Source organism: Chanodichthys erythropterus, chromosome 14, assembly GCF_024489055.1.
Source record: "Chanodichthys erythropterus isolate Z2021 chromosome 14, ASM2448905v1, whole genome shotgun sequence".
In the NCBI taxonomy this organism is placed as follows: Eukaryota; Metazoa; Chordata; class Actinopteri; order Cypriniformes; family Xenocyprididae; genus Chanodichthys; species Chanodichthys erythropterus.
In genome coordinates this window covers 19,587,907-19,612,458 of record NC_090234.1, presented here as the reverse complement: position 1 = coordinate 19,612,458, position 24,552 = coordinate 19,587,907, and the positions used below count along the sequence as shown (strand labels likewise).

The 24,552-nt window shown below is 34.5% G+C and overlaps 1 protein-coding gene across 3 annotated transcripts in view; it reads left to right on the top strand.

Moving 5' to 3' along the window:
• Positions 1-642: 642 nt before the first annotated feature.
• The window catches only part of ppp1r1c (protein phosphatase 1, regulatory (inhibitor) subunit 1C), a 40,150-nt gene continuing 16,240 nt past the window's right edge, over positions 643-24,552 (top strand). For all 3 annotated transcript variants that reach the window (XM_067409563.1, XM_067409561.1, XM_067409562.1), the window contains exons 1-4: positions 643-768; positions 4,302-4,362; positions 14,053-14,087; positions 14,423-14,489. In XM_067409563.1, the coding sequence (XP_067265664.1) occupies positions 688-768; positions 4,302-4,362; positions 14,053-14,087; positions 14,423-14,489 (244 nt within the window). In that variant the 5' untranslated portion in view covers positions 643-687. The remainder of the gene's footprint in view (positions 769-4,301; positions 4,363-14,052; positions 14,088-14,422; positions 14,490-24,552) is intronic.

Genomic DNA, 24,552 nt, shown 5'->3' with positions numbered 1-24,552 from the left:
CACTTTTGTCTTAAACCTTTGATTCATACTACATCCATTCTGCCTAAAAATAAAACGTCTGGTTTAGCTGGACAATGATTCATCCCCACCTCCCAAGAATCCCTGAATAATTAAAAATCCATAAATGAAGTGCCAGTGTGATCGAGCGTGTTATACATTATAAAGAACATTCTCTTGTCTCACGGTTTACCCGTGTCCGTGAAGAGAAATCCGGCCATGTGATGCGAAAACTGCCGACAGCATCCTGAATCAGGATCATAAATAATGTAGGAGCATCAGCAGGTCCCGGTGGGGGCTTATATTGCATTGCTCTGAGTCTTGCTAATGATAGTGAGAGCGGGAGGGAGAGAGAGAGAGAAAGCAAAGCAGAGAGAGATCTGAGCGTGTCCCGGAGCAGTCGGAAAACTCACACTGAGAAGACCTGCAGCCAATCCTTGCTTCTGTGAGGTTTATGGGACACGGGATCACAGTGAAGTGAGTGGGCCAACACGAATGTGGGAAGGACAGACTGACTGTTTGTTCTGCTGTTTGTCTCTGCATGTGGCTGATTCTCTCTCTCTCTCTCTCTCTTTCTCTCTCCGTGGAGTAAAGGAAGGCGGGCCGTACAGGAGAGAGAGAAATCACCGGGGCTGATAAGTAGGGTCCAGTTTGTCTCCATCTCTCTCTCCATCAACTCTCTCTTTCAGCATGGAGCCCAACAGCCCCAAGAAAATTCAGTTTTCCGTTCCACTCTTCCAGAGCCAGTTGGATCCCCAGGCGGCCGAGCATGTAAGTAGAGAGAGGCTCTTTTATTGCATTGTGCTTAATGGAGACTGGCCTGCATTGCTCTTTGGCTCCCTTGAGACTGTCTCGAAGCCTCAGATCTGTGCAGATTGCTGCCAAAATCAGTTTTATGATATGATGTCATACATAGTTGGATGTAGTGCTTGGTAAATATGTCATTTTTTTAATGCACAGCACAGTAATGGGTGGAACAATGAGTGTTTTGCATGCACTTTAGTGCGAAGAAGAAATTAAACATTTATTGTTTACTTTCATATTTCAGTACTACATACCAAAATAGTTTTTTCTCATTAAAAATGACAATGGTAATGAAATGAGTGTGAATTTTGGTGATAAAGGGCAACCGTGCATCATAAAAAATGTAATTGTCGTTTTATGCAGCGGAATAGATTCTTGTTGTAGTAGAGCTGTTCATTGATGGATCCGGATCCAGCGGTGAGGCTGCATGCCTGGCAGTTAAAGTGTTTGATGTTGGTGCTGTTGCTGACAATGTCATAACAGGAAAGTGCTGGGCTGATTTTATGATGATGCCGGCTTGTCCAATCAGTGGCACTTTCTCTTGTGCTGAGTAAGTTCTCCATCAGTAAAAGCAGCATTCGCTCTTGCTTCTTGGAGACTTTTTTTTTTTTTTTTTTTTAAATTAACCTGGACCAATGCTGGTTCAAGGCTTAGTGATTTTATGTGCTGGTGCAATCAGGCTAGTAGTAGTTCAGATATTTACTGGCTCTGCAGTCAAAATTTTTGGACTCAAAATCTGATATAATAATTGTGATATAATCCCTGGTCTCCCATATATATATATATATATATATTTGATTTGCAATAATGACATGATTGTTTTCCGTAAAAGCTGATATTGCATAACTCTTTTTCTCAGGAACCAACATACCAAAAATCAACACATGCAGGATAAACGTTTGGCCAGCTTATTGGCTTTTGCTGGAAACAGACCACACATCTTGATTTTGCTTTTAGTCTATTCAAACTGATGCATCCAAGACGCTTGGAATAGCTGTTTTCAACAAAAACTAGTTACCAAGCTAAAAAACATTACCTTGGTGACACCACCAGCATCCGCATCATGTAATTCAGCAACATCCAGTAAGGTCATGAGAAACTTGTGGTCATGCAACCAGTGAGATGGCTGGGGCTTGATAACAGATGTAGCTGATCAACAAACGTTGAAGTTGTGAGAACGCAGTACTGGCCCGATAGGTCAAGTGACGGCTCCTGAGTCTCTCTCACACTCTGGGTCATTCTTATCTCTTATTAATCTGATGTTTAGGTATATTTTAAAACACATGGATTGAGAACGACATTGTTGAGTGTGAGCTCATGCTGTTTCACATGTGTTGGGACAGCATGTTGTGAGGCTAAAAGTGATCTAAACCCAGCAGCCTTCTTTAGGGAATTGATTGTATTGACCCCAGTGAATCACCCAACAAATGCTGGTGTCCGGACACATGGGGTAAATCAGTCAGCGTGAACATTTTACGCCCATGTTCCATCTGTTATTGCCAGCTAACGCTTACAAAAGTACAAAAAAGTAGCATGGTAATTCTACAACTACAATAGATAGTGATGATTCTAAATCTTTTTTGGATGAGCCAGGTTTAAAGTTGTCGTATAACCTGGATCACAGAAAAACCCCTCTCTCTGAAAGAGTGACATAAGATCATTGGAGAAATTATTCCTTTAGAATTGCTAAGGTGTTATTCATTTGTCAACTGAAGCTTTTCATCATGTCTGGACTGAGGACTCCATATCTTAATCATAATGATGCTTCTTTAAGTAACATTTTGAGGTAGCCTACAGGTGAAATTAACTATTTAAGTGGAAGAATTGCTCTTTAATCGAAATTATTTTTTTTATTGAAAATTGGTGTCTATCTTATTATAAACATATGAGGGGTTTTGGGCATTTTCCAGATCATTATTGCAGGGATTATTATGTTATATGTTATAAAGTTTGGGAACAGATTTTTAACCCTGATTGATGGAGTGTGTAGTCTTTTATTTCTTAAACAACCATGTAGGAAGACACATCATGGCCATATTCCAGGATGACAATGTCAAGATTTATCAGGCTCAAATTGTGAAAGAATGGTTGTGAGGGAGCATGAAGAATCATTTTCACACATCAATGGGCACCTCTGAGTCCAGACCTTAAATTCATTGAAAGTCTTTGGGATGTGCTGAAGTAGACTTACAGAGTGCTCACCTCTTGCATTGTCAATACAAGATCTTGACCAAAAATTGATGCACCTCTTGATAGAAATAAATTTTGTGATGTTATTTCCATCAAGAGGTGTATATATATTTGGTCAATGCACTCTGTAATGTCTACACAAGTCCAGCACATCCCAAAGACTTTCACTGAATTTAAATCTGGATTCAGAGGTGCCAGTTTATGAGTGAAAATGATTCTTCATGCAACTTTTTTTGGCTAGGCAATTATCTATTTTTAATAAACTGACACTCAAGTGAATGCAGGAACAGAAATGAGAAACACTGACCAAACATGCCACATTAACGCAAGACAGAGGAGAACTAGGGGCTTAAATACACAAGGAGAGCTAATGAGGAAACTAAATGAACAACAGGTGAACATAATCAGTAACCAAGGGAACAAACTGGCACACTTTAGGAAACAGGGAAAACAGAACCAAAAAACAATGGCTACGTTTAATTGCAACCAAATAATCCATTAGTAATTGGATTGATGGCTCAATCAGGCTGAAAATCCTTCATGTAAACACCTTACTCGATACAACTGAGCTCGATCCGAATTAAATTTTGATCAGATCGGAAGAGGCGGTTTATTCCTTTTCTAATTCGATTGAGAGGGCATATAAACACTTGAACAGACTGAAATGAGTCTCCTGTCATTCTAAAATTATTTTTTCATTCGGCGTCTGTGAAGTGGAGCAGGACAATGTCCCACCAGTCCTTGTTTCGTGCTCTCATCCACAAACAACTGTTTTTGGGCGCAGGGAGGGGTATTTTTACTGCGTGATAAGAAACAGTGTCCAAATTATAACCAGAAATGGATAAATATTAAGTTTAAAACTAATTAAGAACTAATGTAGGAGAATGGTTATTATGCACAAACAGCTGGAAACTCTATATTTGTGCAGTGTGCGCATGTCAAAAAATCAATTCAGATTTAAAGCTTTATTTAGCGTCCATGTAAACACTACATTCAGATTCATCAATCAGAATGAATTCAGTCCGATTGAAACAAAAGTTGTGCATGTAAACATAGCCAACTATACAGAACAGAACATGTTACACCAGCTTAGGCTTAGGGTTTATTTCCCAGCAGGACATAACATTATAACAGTAAACTAATAAACCACCCAAGGCTGTGTTTCACATTGATTTTACCGTGGTTAAAGGGGTTTTAGACACTCCACTCCATGTCAGGCCTAAGAACCCCTCTTATTCATGTAGTACCCCCTACTGTACTTTTGTGAATTGCTATATTATTACAGAATTTATTTTATTTTTTCTCTTCAGATTCGCAAGCGCAGACCAACTCCAGCTACATTGGTCATCTACAATGAGCCCAGTGCATCAGGTAATAGCCTTAAACCATTAAACACATTGCATGGTTGTTTATATTCACTGAAAGAGCTGGTTCAACCTATATGGACTGTTGGGTTGTTGCAAACAAAGTACAGCCCTTGTGCAATCTAAATGCAAATCATTTAAGACAAGAATCTACAGTGAACGGTCTGTTTTTCATTAAGCAGAACCTTTAGGGTCAAGTTCCCAGTATCCATTCATTTTACAGATCTCAAACTCTATACGTTTGCTTTGGTTAACTGGCATCAGCATCCCTAATGCATTTGGACTAGAACTCATGACTGCTCTTTTAAATAACAAACAAGAGTTGGTCTATTTGAGCATCATTTGGTGGTGTTTTTAAAGGTTTGGTTGCTGTAAGGGTTCAGCTGTGGAGTATTCCCTTTGAATTTCTGCTTTTGTTTACATAAAGCCGTGGGTTTCTGTATTGTTATGAAAATAGGCCCTCTCCAATTCTCATGTACAATCATTATATGATATTGCGGGAGGAAATGTGCTCTTCTGGTTTAAAGGACAACATGATAGGTCTGACGAGGTCATTTCACGTCGGAGCTTCTGTAATCTAGCCTTGGGTTGGAACAGGACAACACGCTGTGATTGTGGCAATGGTCAACAAGCTGCTATCAGCACAAACAACCCACCTATGGCGTCAGCATATGCGATCGGCCAGTCTGTGTAGACCGTTGCACCGTAGCTCTGTCACCTTATTCAAGCACTGTCTCTTCTGGGTGAACTTTCAGTTTAACCTCCTTTGTAGAACGATAGGGCTTATGTATGAGTGGAATTCATGGTTAGTTGGGAAATGGATGGGATGTATTTTGCTGAGATTCAATTAGTATGTGCTTCTGCAAGTGACCCTTCATAGAAGCCCGTTCTCAACTCAAGAGTAAATAAAAAGGGAATTGTGATTTAATATCCCACATTGTGACTTTACATCTCACAATATGATTATATATTTCACATTGTGACTTAATATCTACCAATTGTGACTCTACTTCTCACAATTTTATATCTTACAATATGACAATGTCTCAATATGACTTTATCTCCAAATGTCATCTTATGTTCCAATCTGACTTTATATCTCAAAATATGACTTTATATCTCAAAATATGACTTTAAATCTCACAATGTAACTTTATATTTCACAATGTGACTATATCACACAATTGTGACTTTATATCTCACTATAGTGACTTTATATATCACATAATGACTTGGTAACACTTTACAATAAGGTTCATTAGTTAACATTAGTTAACTACATTAGTTAACATGAACTAATAATGAACTGCACTTATAAAGCATTTATTAATCTTTGCTAATGTTAATTTCAACATTTACTAATACATTATTAAAATCTTGTTATCATTAGTTGATGCAATTTGAACTAACATGAACAAACAATGAACAACTGTATTTTCATTAACTAATGTTAACGAAGATTAGAAAATTCAGTAACAAATGTATTGCTCATAGTTAATTCATGTTACTTAATACATGAACTAATGTTTAACTAATGAACCTTATTGTAAAGTGTTACCAATGACCAAATTTGATCTTATGTCCCAGTGTGACTTAAAATCTCACAATATGACTTCATATCTCACAATGTGACTTTATATCTCACAATTGTACTTTAAATCTCACAATGACTTTAAACGAATCTCACAATATGACTTTATATCTCACAATTGTGGCTTTAAATCTCACAATAAAACCTTAAATCTCATGATGTGGCTTTATATCTCACAATGTGACTCTGTATCACAACGTGACTCAATATCTACCAACTGTGAGTTTTTTATTTTTCAATATTGACTCCCAATTCTCATTTTCACTCATATAATTTGGAAAACTACAACTTCAAATTAATTTTTAAATCTTTTAAATTATAATTGCAAATTTATATCTCACAGTGTTTTATCTCCCTTCATTTCTTATTTTAAAATCACAATTCCCTTTTTGTAATTTTTACTCTAAGTGGGAAACTGGCTTTAATAGGTAACATACTGTAGTTGTTCCTCAGGACTTGCATGGAACATTTAGTCTTTACCTGAGGACTTTTGCCATCAAACTTGTATTATGCTGACGAAGTTCATATGTTTTCCACATGCAAGCAGAATCAATGAAGTTTTCCACTTGAGGGAAATACCAACACATTAGCGTCATCTGTAAACACGGTAACCTCGACCCTAATCCCACTCAACAGCCCACACAAGAAAGCGTTTTTTGGCACTGTAAATGTAGAGAAATCATTCCAGAGTCCAAACAAATGCTGCCTTCGAGTCATGTCAGAATGATCATGTTCACAATTTGAGCGTCACCACAATGTTTTTACTTGGAAAAAAAAAAAGTGTGATAGCTAATTGATATTGCTCATAATTGCGTTTGTAAATGAAAACTGCATAATTTACTTTGTTTACATTTTGATAAACAGTAATAAAGCTTTGCCAGAAAGCACTACTCATTTAGCCACATTTATGAGGCGCCAGGCTTGTGGGCCCATACTTCCCATAATTCTCTGTGGCTGCATGAATAATGATAAAATACACAGATAAAGCATCATTTCTACACCTAATGCACATCCTTTGATCTTCAGTGTTGCATTAGCGCTAAAAAAGCTTCCTGTGTTTGTCAAGTGAAAAGATAGAAAGAAATATGAAATTGCTCAATGCCTCCGATTTATTCAGACTGAAAATCTATAACGCATCACGTCGTACTTATGAGTTCCAAGCGTGTAAGTTGGAAGTTCCCAGAAGCACTTGAAGGCAGAAAAACTTTACAGAAGGATATGATGTCATATTTTCATGTTGTGACAGTGAATATTTTGAATGCGCTGGGTGCTTTGAGGTCAGACATGAGTGATTGTTGAGATCTGAGACAAAACAGGCTACAGAACAGAAAAATCTAGTTTATGTATCAGTTCAAATAGTTTCAAATTAGTCTGTCCTACTTCCATTTCCTCACAAAATGAGTGATTTTGTTGATAAATATTGGTACATTTAGCATTCACTTAACTGAAAGAATGAATTGAGATTACAGGATGGCTTCAAGTTGATTTTCAGTACTATCTAATAAATTGTCACCTCAGTCAGAGAGAAAATCATATTCCGGATATCTATTTTGCACTTTGTTGCATAAACACAAATTTTTAAGTTAATTACTCAAAAAAATTAAGTTGCTCCAACTTCAAGACCTGTAGCCCTGGAACCAATTAATCTTATCTATTTCAGTTCAAATCAACAGCTATTATACCACATGCTAACATAACTTTACTAACATACATTTAATGAACAAGTAAGATATTACTTGTCACTAGCATTAGCGCAGTCATTGCTTAGAGTCAATGTAGTGTTTACCTTCATGTATCTACTCTTCACCAAAACCACAAAAAATTCAACATTACAAAAACTCTTTTAAATGTCAAATATAACAGCATTAAACACTAACAGGTCTTTCCCTTCACTAAAAAACACACAAAATAACACTTAATTTCAACATTTATTCTCCTTATCCAGTCCTATGCAAAGCATGCTGGGAACTAGAAATCCACTGCCTAATTTCCAAAGTTATGCAGACAGTTTCATTACATTGCTACAACTTAATTTTTAAAAAAGGCAATTAACGCAGAAATTTGAGTTTAAATTATGGATTATATTAAGTTGACGTAATGATCAACATTATTATGTCAACAGAACTCAAAAAAATAATGTTTGCAACTTAAAAGGTTTAATAAAACAATAAATTAGATTTTTTTTTTTTTTTTTTTTAAATTTGCAACCATGCATTTTTTTTAAGTTATGGTAACAGGTCCCCTATGAAGAATCCCCGTAACCACATATGTGTGTGTGTGTGAGTGATAATATGTGATTTTAGAACTAATGTCAGGTAAAGCTGTATTTCAAGAATCAATGATGTATATAATCTCAAGCATCCAGTGTCTTCATAAGTTGTTCAGTGAATAAACATAGCAATGATCCGCCTCATCCCAGTGCTGTGGACTCTTGGCTGGAAACTCACAGAGATCATATGTGCCCATACTCTTGTGTTTGACTTGGCAGAGTTGACTGGTTTTCATGATAAACTTAACCAAACCTTCCCGCTGGAGCCAGCATTGCCATCTGCCAGTTCTGCTTGAGAAGAGGGCCTTATTATGAGCTCACGAGCTTCCCTTGACTAAGACCGTTTATTCTCTCCGGTCGCTCGCCAGGTCTTACTCAACAGAGATGACATGCTCTCCAGCAAAGCCATTCAAACCTGACAAATGACTGGGAAATGCTGTTAATTTCAGAGCTGTTTGTTTTCCCTGATTGATGCAGACCGATCACTGGGTGGTTGTTGTAGCGTTGCGGTTGTGGCTGCTTATTTTCTCCTGCTGATTTTGGATGTAGATCGCAGGGGCGTGTTGAGGAGGTGGGACGCACAGAGCTGCATTCACAAAACAAGCACCTCTTTGTTTGGCTGGCATTTCTTCCTCTGATCCAAAACACTTGGAATCGGTCCCTAATAAAGAAAGTTTTGAAGCTTTAAGAACTTGCGTCACACGAGTGCTGCTTGTCATAAACTGGGCAACGTTTAACTGCGAGGAGAAGATGAAGTTGAAGAGCGGCTTGACTTGTTATTGCGGTTAGAGTGGTAATTTGGTGCAGCATTCATTGAGCAGAACCTGTGGCTTTGGCAGGGACGTTCTGTACGATACGTCTTTGTAATAAGGTCCTTGTGTGGAGCCAGTGGGCCCATAAAAGAAGAAAGCTCTTCTGGCTACTGTGGTTCACTGTGTCCCTCTGGTTCTATTTAACATCAGGTCTGAAGTCATAATCCAGCAGTTGCTCAGACTTCATTTAAGGGCTTAAGTGGCTATTAGGTCAGGGAATAAAGATGTTCAGTGGCTTTAAGAGAAATCAGGGGCTTTTAAAGTCTTCTTTCCCCTTTAAACAAGTGTAACGTCAGGCCAGTTGGTGGTGCGTACGCTCCTCACAGTACATAATAGCTTTCATTGTATGAACGTACGATACAAAACAGACTACATTCACAACAAATATGTTAAATACATAGTGGCCCCCAAAACATGCACAAATTTCAGTGATACTAGATATCAAACCAAATTGCATTAACGAACACACTTTTTTGTGAGAACTAATTTCACTTTTTTGAACCATGTTTTGCAATCAAGTTGATCATGCAATATTACTATTGTTTTGTTTTTTTTTATTGTTAAAAAGTGCTGTATTTCTTTGCTATAAATGCAACTTTGGTATTTTTAATTCAATAACATTTGAACATTTTTAAATGTGAGTTTTTCAAAAGTTTGGTATCAGTACGTCTTTTTTTTTTAAGAAATTAATATTTTTATTCAGCAAGGACACATTAAATCGATCAAAAGTAAAGACATTTATAATGTTACAAAGGATTTCTCTTTCACATAAATGCTGTTCTTTTGCACTTTCTATTCATCAAAGCACTTAGGAAAAATAAATAAATCGCAGTTTCCACAGAAATATTAAGCAACAGTTTTCAAAATGGATAATAATAATAAATGTTTCTTGAGTGCCAAATCAGCATATCAGAATGATTTCTGAAGGATCATGTGACACTGAAAACTCGAGTAATGATGCTGAAAATTCAGCTTTGCCATCATGGAAATAAATGGCATTTTAAAATATATTACAAATATTTTAAATTGTATTCATATTTCACAATATTTCTGTTTTATTGTATTTTTGATCAAATGAATGCAGCCTTGATGAGAATAAGAGACTTCTTTAAAAAAAAAAAAAAAAATTACAAAAATTTGTAATATTATATTAGGATGCTTTCATCTTACACTTTTTTGTGGAATAATATCTATGAACAAAATGGAAATGAATAATTTGATTTTGGTTTATTGAAGCTGCAGCAATATCAGAATATCAGATTGCGAATGTTCCAGGTCTTCACTGCATAATCTGCCAACCAAGAAAGGTTTATAAGAACATTCCAGTATTGTATAGAATCATTTGGAGCCCACAGACCACTTCACAAGACTTCACAAAGAGATTAACTGTAAGTTGCCCTGAAAGAAATATGATGACCATGGAAGATTAAATTGGTCTTTCAAGTCCTGAAATGAACAAATATCCCCACATTTCATAACATCTGAAATAATGTATAAGCCCCACTTAGTGCAGACGGGGAAAGAAATGGGTCAGCCTCCTAAAAGCAGTTTGCATTATGAAAAAGAAACTTGGGAGTGGAATCTATAATCTAATTTTGTTAGTCTCCTAATGCATCGCATTCTTGGATCAAATAAGATATAATTGGTCTAAATTTGGCTTTGCCCCTAGTGTCCTTTAACAGAATTTGTGGATATATAAATTTAGAAGAAATGAAACACACAGATTTTTTCCATCATGTAGCCCAATTTGACGTTTTATGTAAAAGTGACTCTTCAAATGTTAAAGGGTTAGCAAAAAGGGTCAAATTCTGTCATTAATTACCCCCATGTTGTTTTAAACCCGTAAGACTTTCATTCATCTTCGGAACACAAAAGAAGATCTTTTTGATGAAATGAGAGCTTTCTGTCCCTCCATTGACAGCTACGCAACTGACACTTTCAAGTAGAGCCCTGCACGGGACTGATTTCCTTAAACCGCACCGCCCGCTCCCGCTGAATGTCTGACCAGGACCGCCCGCTCCCGCAACCCACGTGTTCCACTCCCGCGGACTTTCTCTCAGAGCTTGTGAAAACAGGCCTAAACAAATACTCTCAGACTAAATTCGTTCAAGCTAGGCACCACACGTGATAAAAACATTGGGTATTTTTTTATTAGCGTTATTAACCGTTAAAACCACAACTAGCGGCACCTCAGTTTTTTAAATGCAGGCTACTGCAGGCTACACACTCACTGAACAATTAACTAAAACAAGCAGTTTTAATAACAGTTTAAGTAAATAGGCCAAAGCACAATATGAAATAATTTTAACTTATTAAATAAACACATAGGACTTACAAAGTAGACTAGATATTTTATACTATACTTTAAATAAATTAAATACAAAACGAAATAAATAAAAATATATAGAATGCCTTGCTTAACAGGCTATTGCAAAAAAAAAAAAATAATAATAATACAAATAAATAAATAAATAAAAATAACTTAGCCTACTTAAAAGAATTTGATCACTGGGCCTTGCATTGCTTACTCCATATTACTATGATGAAGGAAAAATATATTGCTGACTGACTGCAGTCGCAGACTTGTGCGTCTTTCTTCCATGATCCGCCCACACACACACTGAATGCCTCTGACGGTGCACTAGATCATGCGAGGATGCTCAAAATAAAACGCGTGAATTTTAAGAATTGTTTCCAAATGTCTGACTTGTCTTGCTTTGCTTTTGTCAAGTAAAGAGCCGCTTTAATTTTCTTCTCACCTTCATTTGTTGACTCCATTTCTATTACACGCCAAATCCCACCATTCCCCGCGGGTCTCCCGCAAAGTTTTCTGACCGCCCACTCCTGCCCGCAGCAAAGGTAAAACCGCCTGCTCCCGCGAGATTTGCGTTGGGTCCCGTGGGAGCCCAAACCCAATGCAGCCCTTTACTTTCAAGCCCCAGAAAGGTAGTAAAGAAAGACATCATTAAAGTAATCCATGTGACTCCAGCTTCAATTATATGAAGCGTCACGAGTTCACACAAAAAAAACAACTTTATTTTACTTTATTAACAAAATATTAATCTCCGACGCACATTCATGCACCAATGTCTGCTTTTGCAATCAACACAACATGCATGCATTGTGGTGCTCTCGTGAACACGTGTTGGAGATTATTATTTTGTAAATAAAGCGTAAATTATATTTTCGTTGTTTTTGCGCAAACAAAGCACTCACGTCACATCATAAAATTGAGGTTACATGGATTACTTTTATGATATCTTTGCTACCTTTCTGGGGCTTGAAATTAGTAGTTGCGTAGACTGATAATGGAGCACAGAAAGCTCTCAGATTTCATCAAAAAGATCTTAATTTGTGTTCCAAAGATGAACGAAGATCTTACAGGTGTGGAACGGCATGAGGGTAAGTAATTAATGACAGAATTTTTGGGTGAACTAACCCTTTAAAAAAATTGTTGTGCTCCCAGGACAGAAACAGATTAGTTAAATGTGCATTGTGTACTTTAGGTTTGGATAAATATTCTAATTTTGATTTGGTGCACAAGAAAAAAATCTTATTTATCAATGTTGAAAACAGTTCTGCTGTTTAATGTTTTTGTGGAAACTGATACATTTTTTAAAAAGAACAGCATTTATTTGAAATGTAATAAAATATATCTTTGTAACATCATAAATGTCTTTGCTGTCACTTCTGATCATTTTATTGCATCCTTGCAAAATAAAAGTATTAATTTGTTTTTAAAAAAAAATTGGTGGCACTTTATAGTCCACTTTAGACATCATAGCTTTGCCAAATAACTCATTAATTTCATGTCAACTAACTCTTATTAGAGTATTAGTAGACTGTTAGTTTAGGGTTCTGGTTAGTAGATTAAGTTGAAATGTACTTGCAAATGTTCTTTCACAATAAAGTGTTAGCAGATATTAAGCAGACAGTCTATTAATACTCTAGTCACTGGTAGTTGACATGTATTTACTTATAGTTAGTTGAAAGTCTAAAGTTATCTGTCGAAATAAAGGGTAACCAAAAATCGTACTGACCCCAAACTTTTGAACTCTTAAAAATAAAGGTCCAAAAAAGGGTTTTTGCAGCAATGCCATGGAAGAACCATTTTTGTGTCATCTGAAGAACCTTTTATTGAACAATTCTTAAAAGAACAACTGTTTTCTTAGTGTAAATAATGTTTTAATAATCTAAAGAAACTTTTTACACTATAAAGAACCTTTCAGACTATAAAGGGGCTTTCACACCGAAAAGTTCTAGGAACTATTCCCCAAGAATTAATTTCTCCCTCAGGCCATGTTCCTGGTTGCATTCGCACCGGGAATAGGAACTGTGAAGCAGCCGACAGCGGTGTCTCTAAGCGCTGCATTTACAAATGCTAAAAACTGGTGGATGGAAGACACCGTGATTGGAGAACTGTGTTTGTTGTGCGTCATGGTTTTCATGATAAGGGAGATGGAATGTAAACACATAATTTATGCGACTGAAAGAGCAAAAATTGGGCCTAAGAAACGAAATCTATGACAACTTTCAGTATTACATATCACTGAGGCGGAGAAAAGAACACAACCCTGCAGACAACAGGTAAATGGCGTTATCGCTGTTTTCCATGTTCGTGAAGTAAATATGTTTACACAGCTTTTTAAAAATGCCGGGTGCCGGTGTTTAACATGCGTTTGACCAATCAACGTACACTTACGTCACTGATAGTTCCTTTAGTGCTGGTTTAGACTCTGAAGTAGGAGCTAAGTTAGTTCCCCCAAATGGAGTTCCTAGAACTAAAATCATTCCTACATGCCAAAATCGGGGTACTTCAGCCAATAGTTCTAGGAACTGTGGAAAGGATCCTCTGGTGCGAAAGCCCCTATAGATGCCAAAAATAACTTTTTTTTCTTTCTTTGAGAGTGTAGTATCTTTTTTTTCTTTGGAGTGCTTTGTAACTTTGTAGCTACATTTTCTGCATGTATAAAGCATTGAGATGGGCATTAAAATGAAGCCCCTCTGTTCGTTTTTCCCCTTCAGGAGATGACAAGCAGACTACAGGAAATCAAACAGAGGTGAGTACTCTAAAGCAATAACTGAGATGAGATTAACTCCAGCACTTAACATGAGCATTAGATTTGATCTTCCTCACTCCTGTCTCCACCATCACTGTATCAGACATCACACGGTATTCCTTTTCAGCCGTCTTAGTGGACGTGGCGGTATGTAAGCTAAGCCTCCGGCTGCTTCTCTGCAGAGCTCCATATTTTAAGATGCTCAGCTTTCCTGCGAGATGGATGGAGCTCTGATGCAGTTGTCATTGATTACCTGCTGGAGCAAAGCTCCTGAAATAGAGTCTGCGTGAAATCAGATCCCCTCTCACGCTGTGCTTTTCCACTGTCCACGGCAGGCCCAGAGTGCCCAGCTGTCTCCAGCCCAGAGGAAACAGAGCGTCTACACGCCACCGACCATGAGAGGTACCATATACACCATCTGCATATTATGTGACGTGTCAGGCTCTTACGTAACCATACCATCTGAGTCATTCCTGTTATGCAGTACCTTTTGAGCTCTTAAAAAATTCATGTGCTTGTGTTGTAATTTACGGTAGTATTTCTATAAAAAGATACACCAGACTTTCAGAAAAAAGGCCTTGACCAAACTCAGTACTTAATCTTTTTGATTAAAACTTGATTATTTATACAATAGCAAGTAAATAAACATGATGACCAAATTTTAATGATGATTGGGCGTAACTTTCATTTTTTTCCACAACATTGATAATATTGAAATTATCATGCTCAAGTCAAACAAACCAATTAATATTTATATGGTTATTTATAATATAAATACATGTATTATAAATATTATATGAATAATACAAAATAATTTCTACAATTTAAATTTGTACAGTCGTATACATTTAAAATGTTTCTTATTCTGGACATTTCCTTAATATTTTTAAATTTAAAAATCAAAAGAAAATTTTATTTCCAGGTTTAAATTAGATTCTAAATCTCAGATTTTCAGTGTGGTCTTAGACTTTTCAACCATACTGTATATGAAGATATATGATAAAATAAGACACTAAACTGCCTTTGACCATCCATAGTTCTTGATTAAAAAGCATTTTAATATGGAAAATGTATCTTTTATAAGCAGCGACTTAATTCAAAGTAAAGAATATGAATAATACAATATAATATTTCTACAATTTATATGTATACAGTCATATACAGTTAACAGTTAACTGAAACTAAAACTAAAACCATTTAAAATCAGGTGTAAAATCAGGTGTAAAAAACTTGGGTGTCTTTTTTGACAGTGCACTTAAATTTGATAGACAAATAAATTGAGTTGTTAAATCTAGTTTTTACCACTTAAGAATGTTGGCTAAATTTGAAATTGCAATTCATGCTTTTATTTCCTCTAGGATTGACTATTGTAATTCCCTATATTTGGGAATAAACAGTTCCTTAATTTCTAGACTACAAATGGTCCAAAATGCGGCTGCACGTCTTTTAACTGGTGTTCGAAAACACAAACATATTACTCCTGTGTTAATGTTGTTACATTGGCTCCCAGTACGCTTTTGAATTGACTTCAAAGTGCTTTTGCTTGTTTTTAAATGTTTAAATGGCCTCGCTCCCCTTTATCTCTCAGATCTGTTATATGAATATTGTCCAGAAAGAACTCTTAGGTCCGCCAACCAGAGTCTGTTAACGGTTCCAAAGTCTAGATTAAAATCTAGGGGTGATCGAGCTTTTGCCATAGCCACACCTAAACTTTGGAACACGTTACCGATCCACATTAGAACTGCACCAACATTGCATATTTTCAAATCATAGTTAAAAACGTATTATTTCACTAAGGCCTTTGACTATGACTTATGATGTTGTTTTTTGTCTGATGTTTGTTGGTTTGTATACATGTTCATGTATCATTGTACAGCACATTGGTCAACTGTAGTTGTTTTTAATTGTGCTTTATAAATAAACTGAGACTTGAGACTTAAAAAAAAACAAAAAAAAACTTTTTTTTTATTTCTTGGGAGAAAAAAAAGTTAACTGAAAAAATGTAAATATATATTTTTTTAATATTTAATTTTATTTCAGCTAATTGCCAGGGCAACATTTCTAATTTTCATTTAGTCTAACTACAATAACTAAAACTAAAATTTAAATAAAAGTGAATAAAAACTATACACATTTAAAAATAAATAAATAAATAAAAAATTCTAAAAATGACAAAAACACAAAAAGATTCTTAAAACTTTAACTAAAATGAAAATGGAAAATACACAAAATAAAAACATTATTGTAATTTTTTATGTTTACTTTCATTCTTCATCCTACTTATTTACATTTTATTCTATTCTATTGTGTGTTTGTGTGTGTGTGTGTGTGTGTGTGTGTGTGTGTGTGTGTGTGTGTGTGTGTGTGTGTGTGTGTGTGTGTGTACTTGCAACAAATTACACATCACACTTGAATAAACTTCATCTCAGTCTGATTAATAGCTCAAAACAACCAAAAAGAATTCATCAAATCCATTGTTAATACTCAATAACTAATAATGTTTGTGCAAAATGATGTCACCTCCTGGAGGATTATGTAATGAATAGAACCTTTTTTGTTAGTAATAAGGATTTACAAAAGATTAACAGGGTGGAAAAAAATCTATAAACCGATTATCAATTAAAACAATAATTTCAACTTGTTTTGTTTGGGAAATAAAAGAAAAGCTTGCCAGTTTTTCATGTCAGAGGTTAGTGCATCACCCAAGAACATGACACAAATAACAGTATCCATTCAAAATTTAAATCTTTTGAAAAAAGACAATATTAATGCAATAAATGTACTGCATAGTAGGAATGCTCTGTCTATGCCATCTGTGTGTTTGATCCACAGTACACTTACTTACTCAGCCATGCCATCTTCTCCATTAACATTCACACTACACATATTTCACCGATGGAGGCGGCGATTTGCATCCAATGACCCACACATGCAGCCCACTCAACAGACTACTCACACTGCTCGTGCTTATGGATCAGTGGCTAATATTAACACAGTTCCTCCGCTCTAAACCACATACACTCTCACATTCTGACAGCTCTAGGGAATATGTGTCTGTTTTGTAGTTTTTTTTTTTTTCCCAGCATGGTTTGAGAATAATTCAAAGAGCATCTTGAGCTTCATTGGAAGCAATAACATCTGAGAGTCACAATGTCACAAATGTAATTATTTGATTAATGGCCTAGAAATAAAGCAGCGTTTAAAATATTTCTTATTTAGAACATTTCCTTAATATTTTTAAATTTAAAAATTGTGTTTCTTTCCAGGTTTAAATTAGATTCTAAATCTCAGATTTTCAGTGTGGTCTCAGACTTTTCAACCATATATATATGATATAATAAGGCACTAAACTGCCTTTGACCATCCATAGTTCTTGATTAAAAAGCATTTTAATATGGAAAATGTATCTTTTATACAATGCATCTAGTAAACAGCTTTTCAGATTTGTCTTATTTTATTTCAATTTTTGCTTCTTCCTGATTTTCAGCTATAATGATTTTATGCTAACACTTTTCACAATAAGGTCTCATTTGTTAACATTACTTAAGTTAAAGTGCCTCCATTATGCATTTAAAATGTTCCAAATTTAGTTTTAGGTCTCCTACAGTCTAAAAAAAAAAAAAAACTTTAATTTTCTCATAATATACATTGTAGCATCACCTCTTTTGAGGAAATGGAAAAATTGACACTTTCAGTGTCTGAAAGGGTTCGATAAAGGATCCGGTCTTTCTAAATCCCTCCTTTCTGCTTTGCTCTGATTGGTCAGATAAGTCTGTTGTGATTGGTCTACCACTTACAGCATACATTGGAAACTAAACGTCCCTTATCATATTAGAATTTTAGCTCTGGATCTTCCTCAGCACTTGTATACATGGTGATATGAACAGTAACGATGGCGTTGGTTTTAACATATCAATTCAAGTCCCAGTCCTCATCCTCATCCTTTGGAAGTGCACGCAAAGTGGATTTGCTTTTGCAGTGCAGAAATTGTTGTCTTCACAACACGTTGACAACATGAACCAAATTCTTCTACAACAACTACAGTATTTGATAGGTCACTGACAGGTCAAGACATTGTTCACGGTCAGCCAGTGAAGACCATAGGCTGGCATTATGGAAATCTGTTACAAACCTACGTAGGTTCGTGCAGGAAGTAAGACTGGAATTACTGACGACTCATTTCAGGCAGTTCAGGCGGCTCTTTCTTTTGGGAGACAATAGCAATAACTTTATTTGTCACACATTTAGATCTTTGAAAATTTTACATTTATACACAGCAATATTACACACTACATGAAATTTAATATCTGAAAAAGCATAACAGGGGCGCTTTAAATAATGTAGTTAACTAATTTTAGCAAATTAATCCTTATTGTAAAGTGATACCAGTTTTATTTATGATTTATTTGTGGAGTTTATGGAGTATTTCAGTAAGCCAACATCTATGAATCGAAGATTGTGGCCATTCTGGATAATGTGGTTGTCACTCCTTAAACTTTGCAGTGTCTATGTGGCCAATGTTTCTCTTTTTTTGAGGGGTTGCCACTTTCTTTAGACATCTCTTTTTATTACGCCTGCAATGCTAGGAGTAGAGAATATTTATTAAAATTGTTTTAATGTTATGTTTTTATTTTTTCCCAATTAATGGGGCAGTATAGTATGGAATCTTGTTTCCACCATGAAATAAAAAAAAAGGTAATTGTGACTATTTATCTCACAATTCAGATTTTTTTTTTTTTCTTGCAATTGTGAGTTTATATCTCAAAATTCTGACATTTTTTTTCTCAGAATTGCGATATAAACAATTGTGAGTTATAAAGTCAGGATTGTGAGTTATAAAGTCAGGATTGTGAGTTATAAAGCCAGAATTGTGAGTTATAAAGTCAGAATTGCGTGATATAAAGTCAGAATTGTGAGTTATAAAGTCAGAATTTTGTGTTATAAAGTCAGAATTGCGTGATATAAAGTCAGAATTGCGTGATATAAAGTCAGAATTGCGTGATATAAAGTCAGAATTGTGTGATATAAAGTCAGAATTGCGTGTTATAAAGTCAGAATTGCGTGTTATAGTCAGAATTGAGTTATAAAGTCAGAATTATGAGTTATAAAGTCAGAATTGCGTGTTATAGTCAGAATTATGGGTTATAAAGTCAGAATTATGAGTTATAAAGTCAGAATTGAGTTATAAAGTCAGAATTGTGTGTTGTAGTCAGAAGTGAGTTATAAAGTCAGAATTGAGTTATAAAGTCAGAATTGAGTCATAAAGTCAGAATTGAGTCATAAAGTCAGAATTGAGTTATAAAGTCAGAATTGAGTTATAAAGTCAGAATTGCAAGTTATAAAGTCAGAATTGAGTCATAAAGTCAGAATTGAGTCATAAAGTCAGAATTGAGTCATAAAGTCAGAATTGAGTTATAATTCTGACTTTATAACTCAATTCTGACTTTATAACTCAATTCTGACTTTATAACTCATAATTCTGACTTTATAACTCAGTTCTGACTTTATGAGTTATAAAGTCAGAATTGCGTGATATAAAGTCAGAATTGCGTGATATAAAGTCAGAATTGCGTGATATAAAGTCAGAATTGCGTGATATAAAGTCAGAATTGTGTGTTATAAAGTCAGAATTGTGTGTTATAAAGTCAGAATTGTGTGTTATAAAGTCAGAATTGTGTGTTATAAAGTCAGAATTGAGTTATAAAGTCAGAATTGCATGATATAAAGTCAGAATTGCATGATATAAAGTCAGAATTGCGTGATATAAAGTCAGAATTGCGTGATATAAAGTCAGAATTGCGTGATATAAAGTCAGAATTGAGTTATATAAAGTTAGAATTGCGTGATATAAAGTCAGAATTGCGTGATATAAAGTCAGAATTGCGTGATATAAAGTCAGAATTGCGTGATATAAAGTCAGAATTGCGTGATATAAAGTCAGAATTGCGTGATATAAAGTCAGAATTGTGTGTTATAAAGTCAGAATTGTGTGTTATAAAGTCAGAATTGAGATATAAAGTCAGAATTGCAAGTTATAAAGTCAGAATTGAGTCATAAAGTCAGAATTGAGTCATAAAGTCAGAATTGAGTCATAAAGTCAGAATTGCGTGATATAAAGTCAGAATTGTGTGATATAAAGTCAGAATTGAGTTATAAAGTCAGAATTGAGTTATAAAGTCAGAATTATGAGTTATAAAGTCAGAATTGTGTGTTGTAGTCAGAATTATGAGTTATAAAGTCAGAATTGAGTTATAAAGTCAGAATTATGAGTTATAAAGTCAGAATTGCGTGATATAAAGTCAGAGTTGCGTGATATAGTCAGAATTATGAGTTATAAAGTCAGAATTGCGTGATATAGTCAGAATTGCGTGTTATAAAGTCAGAATTGTGTGTTATAGTCAGAATTGAGTTATAAAGTCAGAATTGAGTCATAAAGTCAGAATTGTGTGTTATAAAGTCAGAATTGAGTTATAAAGTCAGAATTGAGTTATAAAGTCAGAATTATGAGTTATAAAGTCAGAATTGCGTGATATAAAGTCAGAATTGTGTGTTATAGTCAGAATTGAGTTATAAAGTCAGAATTATGAGTTATAAAGTCAGAATTGAGTTATAAAGTCAGAATTATGTGTTATAAAGTCAGAATTGAGTTATAAAGTCAGAATTGTGTGTTATAAAGTCAGAATTGAGATATAAAGTCAGAATTGCAAGTTATAAAGTCAGAATTGAGTCATAAAGTCAGAATTGAGTCATAAAGTCAGAATTGAGTCATAAAGTCAGAATTGAGTCATAAAGTCAGAATTGCGTGATATAAAGTCAGAATTGTATGATATAAAGTCAGAATTGAGTTATAAAGTCAGAATTGAGTTATAAAGTCAGAATTGAGTTATAAAGTCAGAATTGAGTTATAAAGTCAGAATTGTGTGTTGTAGTCAGAATTGAGTTATAAAGTCAGAATTATGAGTTATAAAGTCAGAATTGCGTGATATAAAGTCAGAATTGCGTGATATAGTCAGAATTATGAGTTATAAAGTCAGAATTGCGTGATATAGTCAGAATTGCGTGATATAGTCAGAATTGCGTGTTATAAAGTCAGAATTGTGTGTTATAGTCAGAATTGAGTTATAAAGTCAGAATTATGAGTTATAAAGTCAGAATTGCGTGATATAAAGTCAGAATTGTGTGTTATAGTCAGAATTGAGTTATAAAGTCAGAATTATGAGTTATAAAGTCAGAATTGAGTTATAAAGTCAGAATTATGAGTTATAAAGTCAGAATTGTGTGTTATAAAGTCAGAATTGAGTTATAAAGTCAGAATTATGAGTTATAAAGTCAGAATTGAGTTATAAAGTCAGAATTATGAGTTATAAAGTCAGAATTGCGTGATATAAAGTCAGAATTGCGTGATATAAAGTCAGAATTGCGTGATATAAAGTCAGAATTGCGTGTTATAAAGTCAGAATTGCGTGTTATAAAGTCAGAATTGCGTGTTATAAAGTCAGAATTGTGTGTTATAAAGTCAGAATTGAGTTATAAAGTCAGAATTATGAGTTATAAAGTCAGAATTATGAGTTATAAAGTCAGAATTGCGTGATATAAAGTCAGAATTGCGTGATATAAAGTCAGAATTGCGTGTTATAAAGTCAGAATTGTGTGTTATAAAGTCAGAATTGAGTTATAAAGTCAGAATTGCGTGATATAAAGTCAGAATTGCGTGTTATAGTCAGAATTGAGTTATAAAGTCAGAATTGCGTGTTATAGTCAGAATTATGAGTTATAAAGTCAGAATTGAGTTATAAAGTCAGAATTGAGTTATAAAGTCAGAATTGTGTGTTGTAGTCAGAATTGAGTTATAAAGTCAGAATTGAGTTATAAAGTCAGAATTGCGAGTTATAAAGTCAGAATTGAGTTATAAAGTCAGAATTGAGTCATAAAGTCAGAATTGAGTCATAAAGTCAGAATTGAGTTATAAAGTCAGAATTGAGTTATAAAGTCAGAATTGAGTTATAAAGTCAGAATTGCAAGTTATAAAGTCAGAATTGAGTCATAAAGTCAGAATTGAGTCATAAAGTCAGAATTGAGTTATAAAGTCAGAATTATGAGTTATAAAGTCAGAATTGTGTGTTATAAAGTCAGAATTGAGTTATAAAGTCAGAATTGTGTGTTATAAAGTCAGAATTGAGTTATAAAGTCAGAATTGCATGATATAAAGTCAGAATTTTATGATATGAAGTCAGAATTGTGTGATATGAAGTCAGAATTGCGTGATATGAAGTCAGAATTGCGTGATATGAAGTCAGAATTGCGTGATATGAAGTCAGAATTGTATGATATAAAGTCAGAATTGAGTTATAAAGTCAGAATTACATTTACATTTAGTCATTTAGCAGACGCTTTTATCCAAAGCGACTTACAAATGAGAGTAGTAGAATCAATTAAATCAACATGAGAACAACAGTATGTAAGTGCTGAGTGAAGTCACAGTTATGTCAGTAAAGTGCTCATAGCGAAATTTTTTTTTTTTTTTTTTATAAATAAATACACAGATAGGAGAAGAATATTAGTCAAGGTAAGTGCTACTACTACTGGGTCAAGTGCTGACGAAAAAGATACGTCTTTAGCATTTTTTTGAAAATGGCTAGAGACTCGGCTGCTCGGATAGAGCGTGGTAGGTCATTCCACCAGCCAGGAACAGTCCCGGAGAAGGTCCGTGAGAGTGATTTTGTGCCCCTATGTGATGGCACCACAAGGCGCCGTTCACTTGCAGAACGCAGGTTTCTGGAGGGCGCGTAAGTCTGAAGTAGTGAGTTAAGGTATAGCGGTGCAGAGCCAGTGGTCGTTCTGTAAGCAAACATCAGAGCCTTGAATTGGATATTGAATTATGAGTTATAAAGTCAGAATTGAGTTATAAAGTCAGAATTGTGTGTTGTAGTCAGAATTGTGTGTTGTAGTCAGAATTGAGTCATACAGTTAGAATTGCAAGTTATAAAGTCAGAATTGAGTCATAAAGTCAGAATTGAGTCATAAAGTCAGAATTGAGTCATAAAGTCAGAATTGAGTCATAAAGTCAGAATTGAGTTATAATTCTGACTTTATAACTCAATTCTGACTTTATAACTCAATTCTGACTTTATAACTCATAATTCTGACTTTATAACTCAGTTCTGACTTTATGAGTTATAAAGTCAGAATTGCGTGATATAAAGTCAGAATTGCGTGATATAAAGTCAGAATTGCGTGATATAAAGTCAGAATTGCGTGATATAAAGTCAGAATTGTGTGTTATAAAGTCAGAATTGTGTGTTATAAAGTCAGAATTGTGTGTTATAAAGTCAGAATTGAGTTATAAAGTCAGAATTGCATGATATAAAGTCAGAATTTTATGATATAAAGTCAGAATTGCGTGATATAAAGTCAGAATTGCGTGATATAAAGTCAGAATTGCGTGATATAAAGTCAGAATTGCGTGATATAAAGTCAGAATTGAGTTATATAAAGTTAGAATTGCGTGATATAAAGTCAGAATTGCGTGATATAAAGTTAGAATTGCGTGATATAAAGTCAGAATTATGTGTTATAAAGTCAGAATTGAGTTATAAAGTCAGAATTGTGTGTTATAAAGTCAGAATTGAGATATAAAGTCAGAATTGCAAGTTATAAAGTCAGAATTGAGTCATAAAGTCAGAATTGAGTCATAAAGTCAGAATTGAGTCATAAAGTCAGAATTGCGTGATATAAAGTCAGAATTGTGTGATATAAAGTCAGAATTGAGTTATAAAGTCAGAATTGAGTTATAAAGTCAGAATTATGAGTTATAAAGTCAGAATTGTGTGTTGTAGTCAGAATTATGAGTTATAAAGTCAGAATTGAGTTATAAAGTCAGAATTGCGTGATATAAAGTCAGAATTGCGTGATATAAAGTCAGAATTGCGTGATATAAAGTCAGAATTGCGTGATATAAAGTCAGAATTGTGTGTTATAAAGTCAGAATTGTGTGTTATAAAGTCAGAATTGTGTGTTATAAAGTCAGAATTGAGTTATAAAGTCAGAATTGCATGATATAAAGTCAGAATTTTATGATATAAAGTCAGAATTGCGTGATATAAAGTCAGAATTGCGTGATATAAAGTCAGAATTGCGTGATATAAAGTCAGAATTGCGTGATATAAAGTCAGAATTGAGTTATATAAAGTTAGAATTGCGTGATATAAAGTCAGAATTGCGTGATATAAAGTTAGAATTGCGTGATATAAAGTCAGAATTATGTGTTATAAAGTCAGAATTGAGTTATAAAGTCAGAATTGTGTGTTATAAAGTCAGAATTGAGATATAAAGTCAGAATTGCAAGTTATAAAGTCAGAATTGAGTCATAAAGTCAGAATTGAGTCATAAAGTCAGAATTGAGTCATAAAGTCAGAATTGCGTGATATAAAGTCAGAATTGTGTGATATAAAGTCAGAATTGAGTT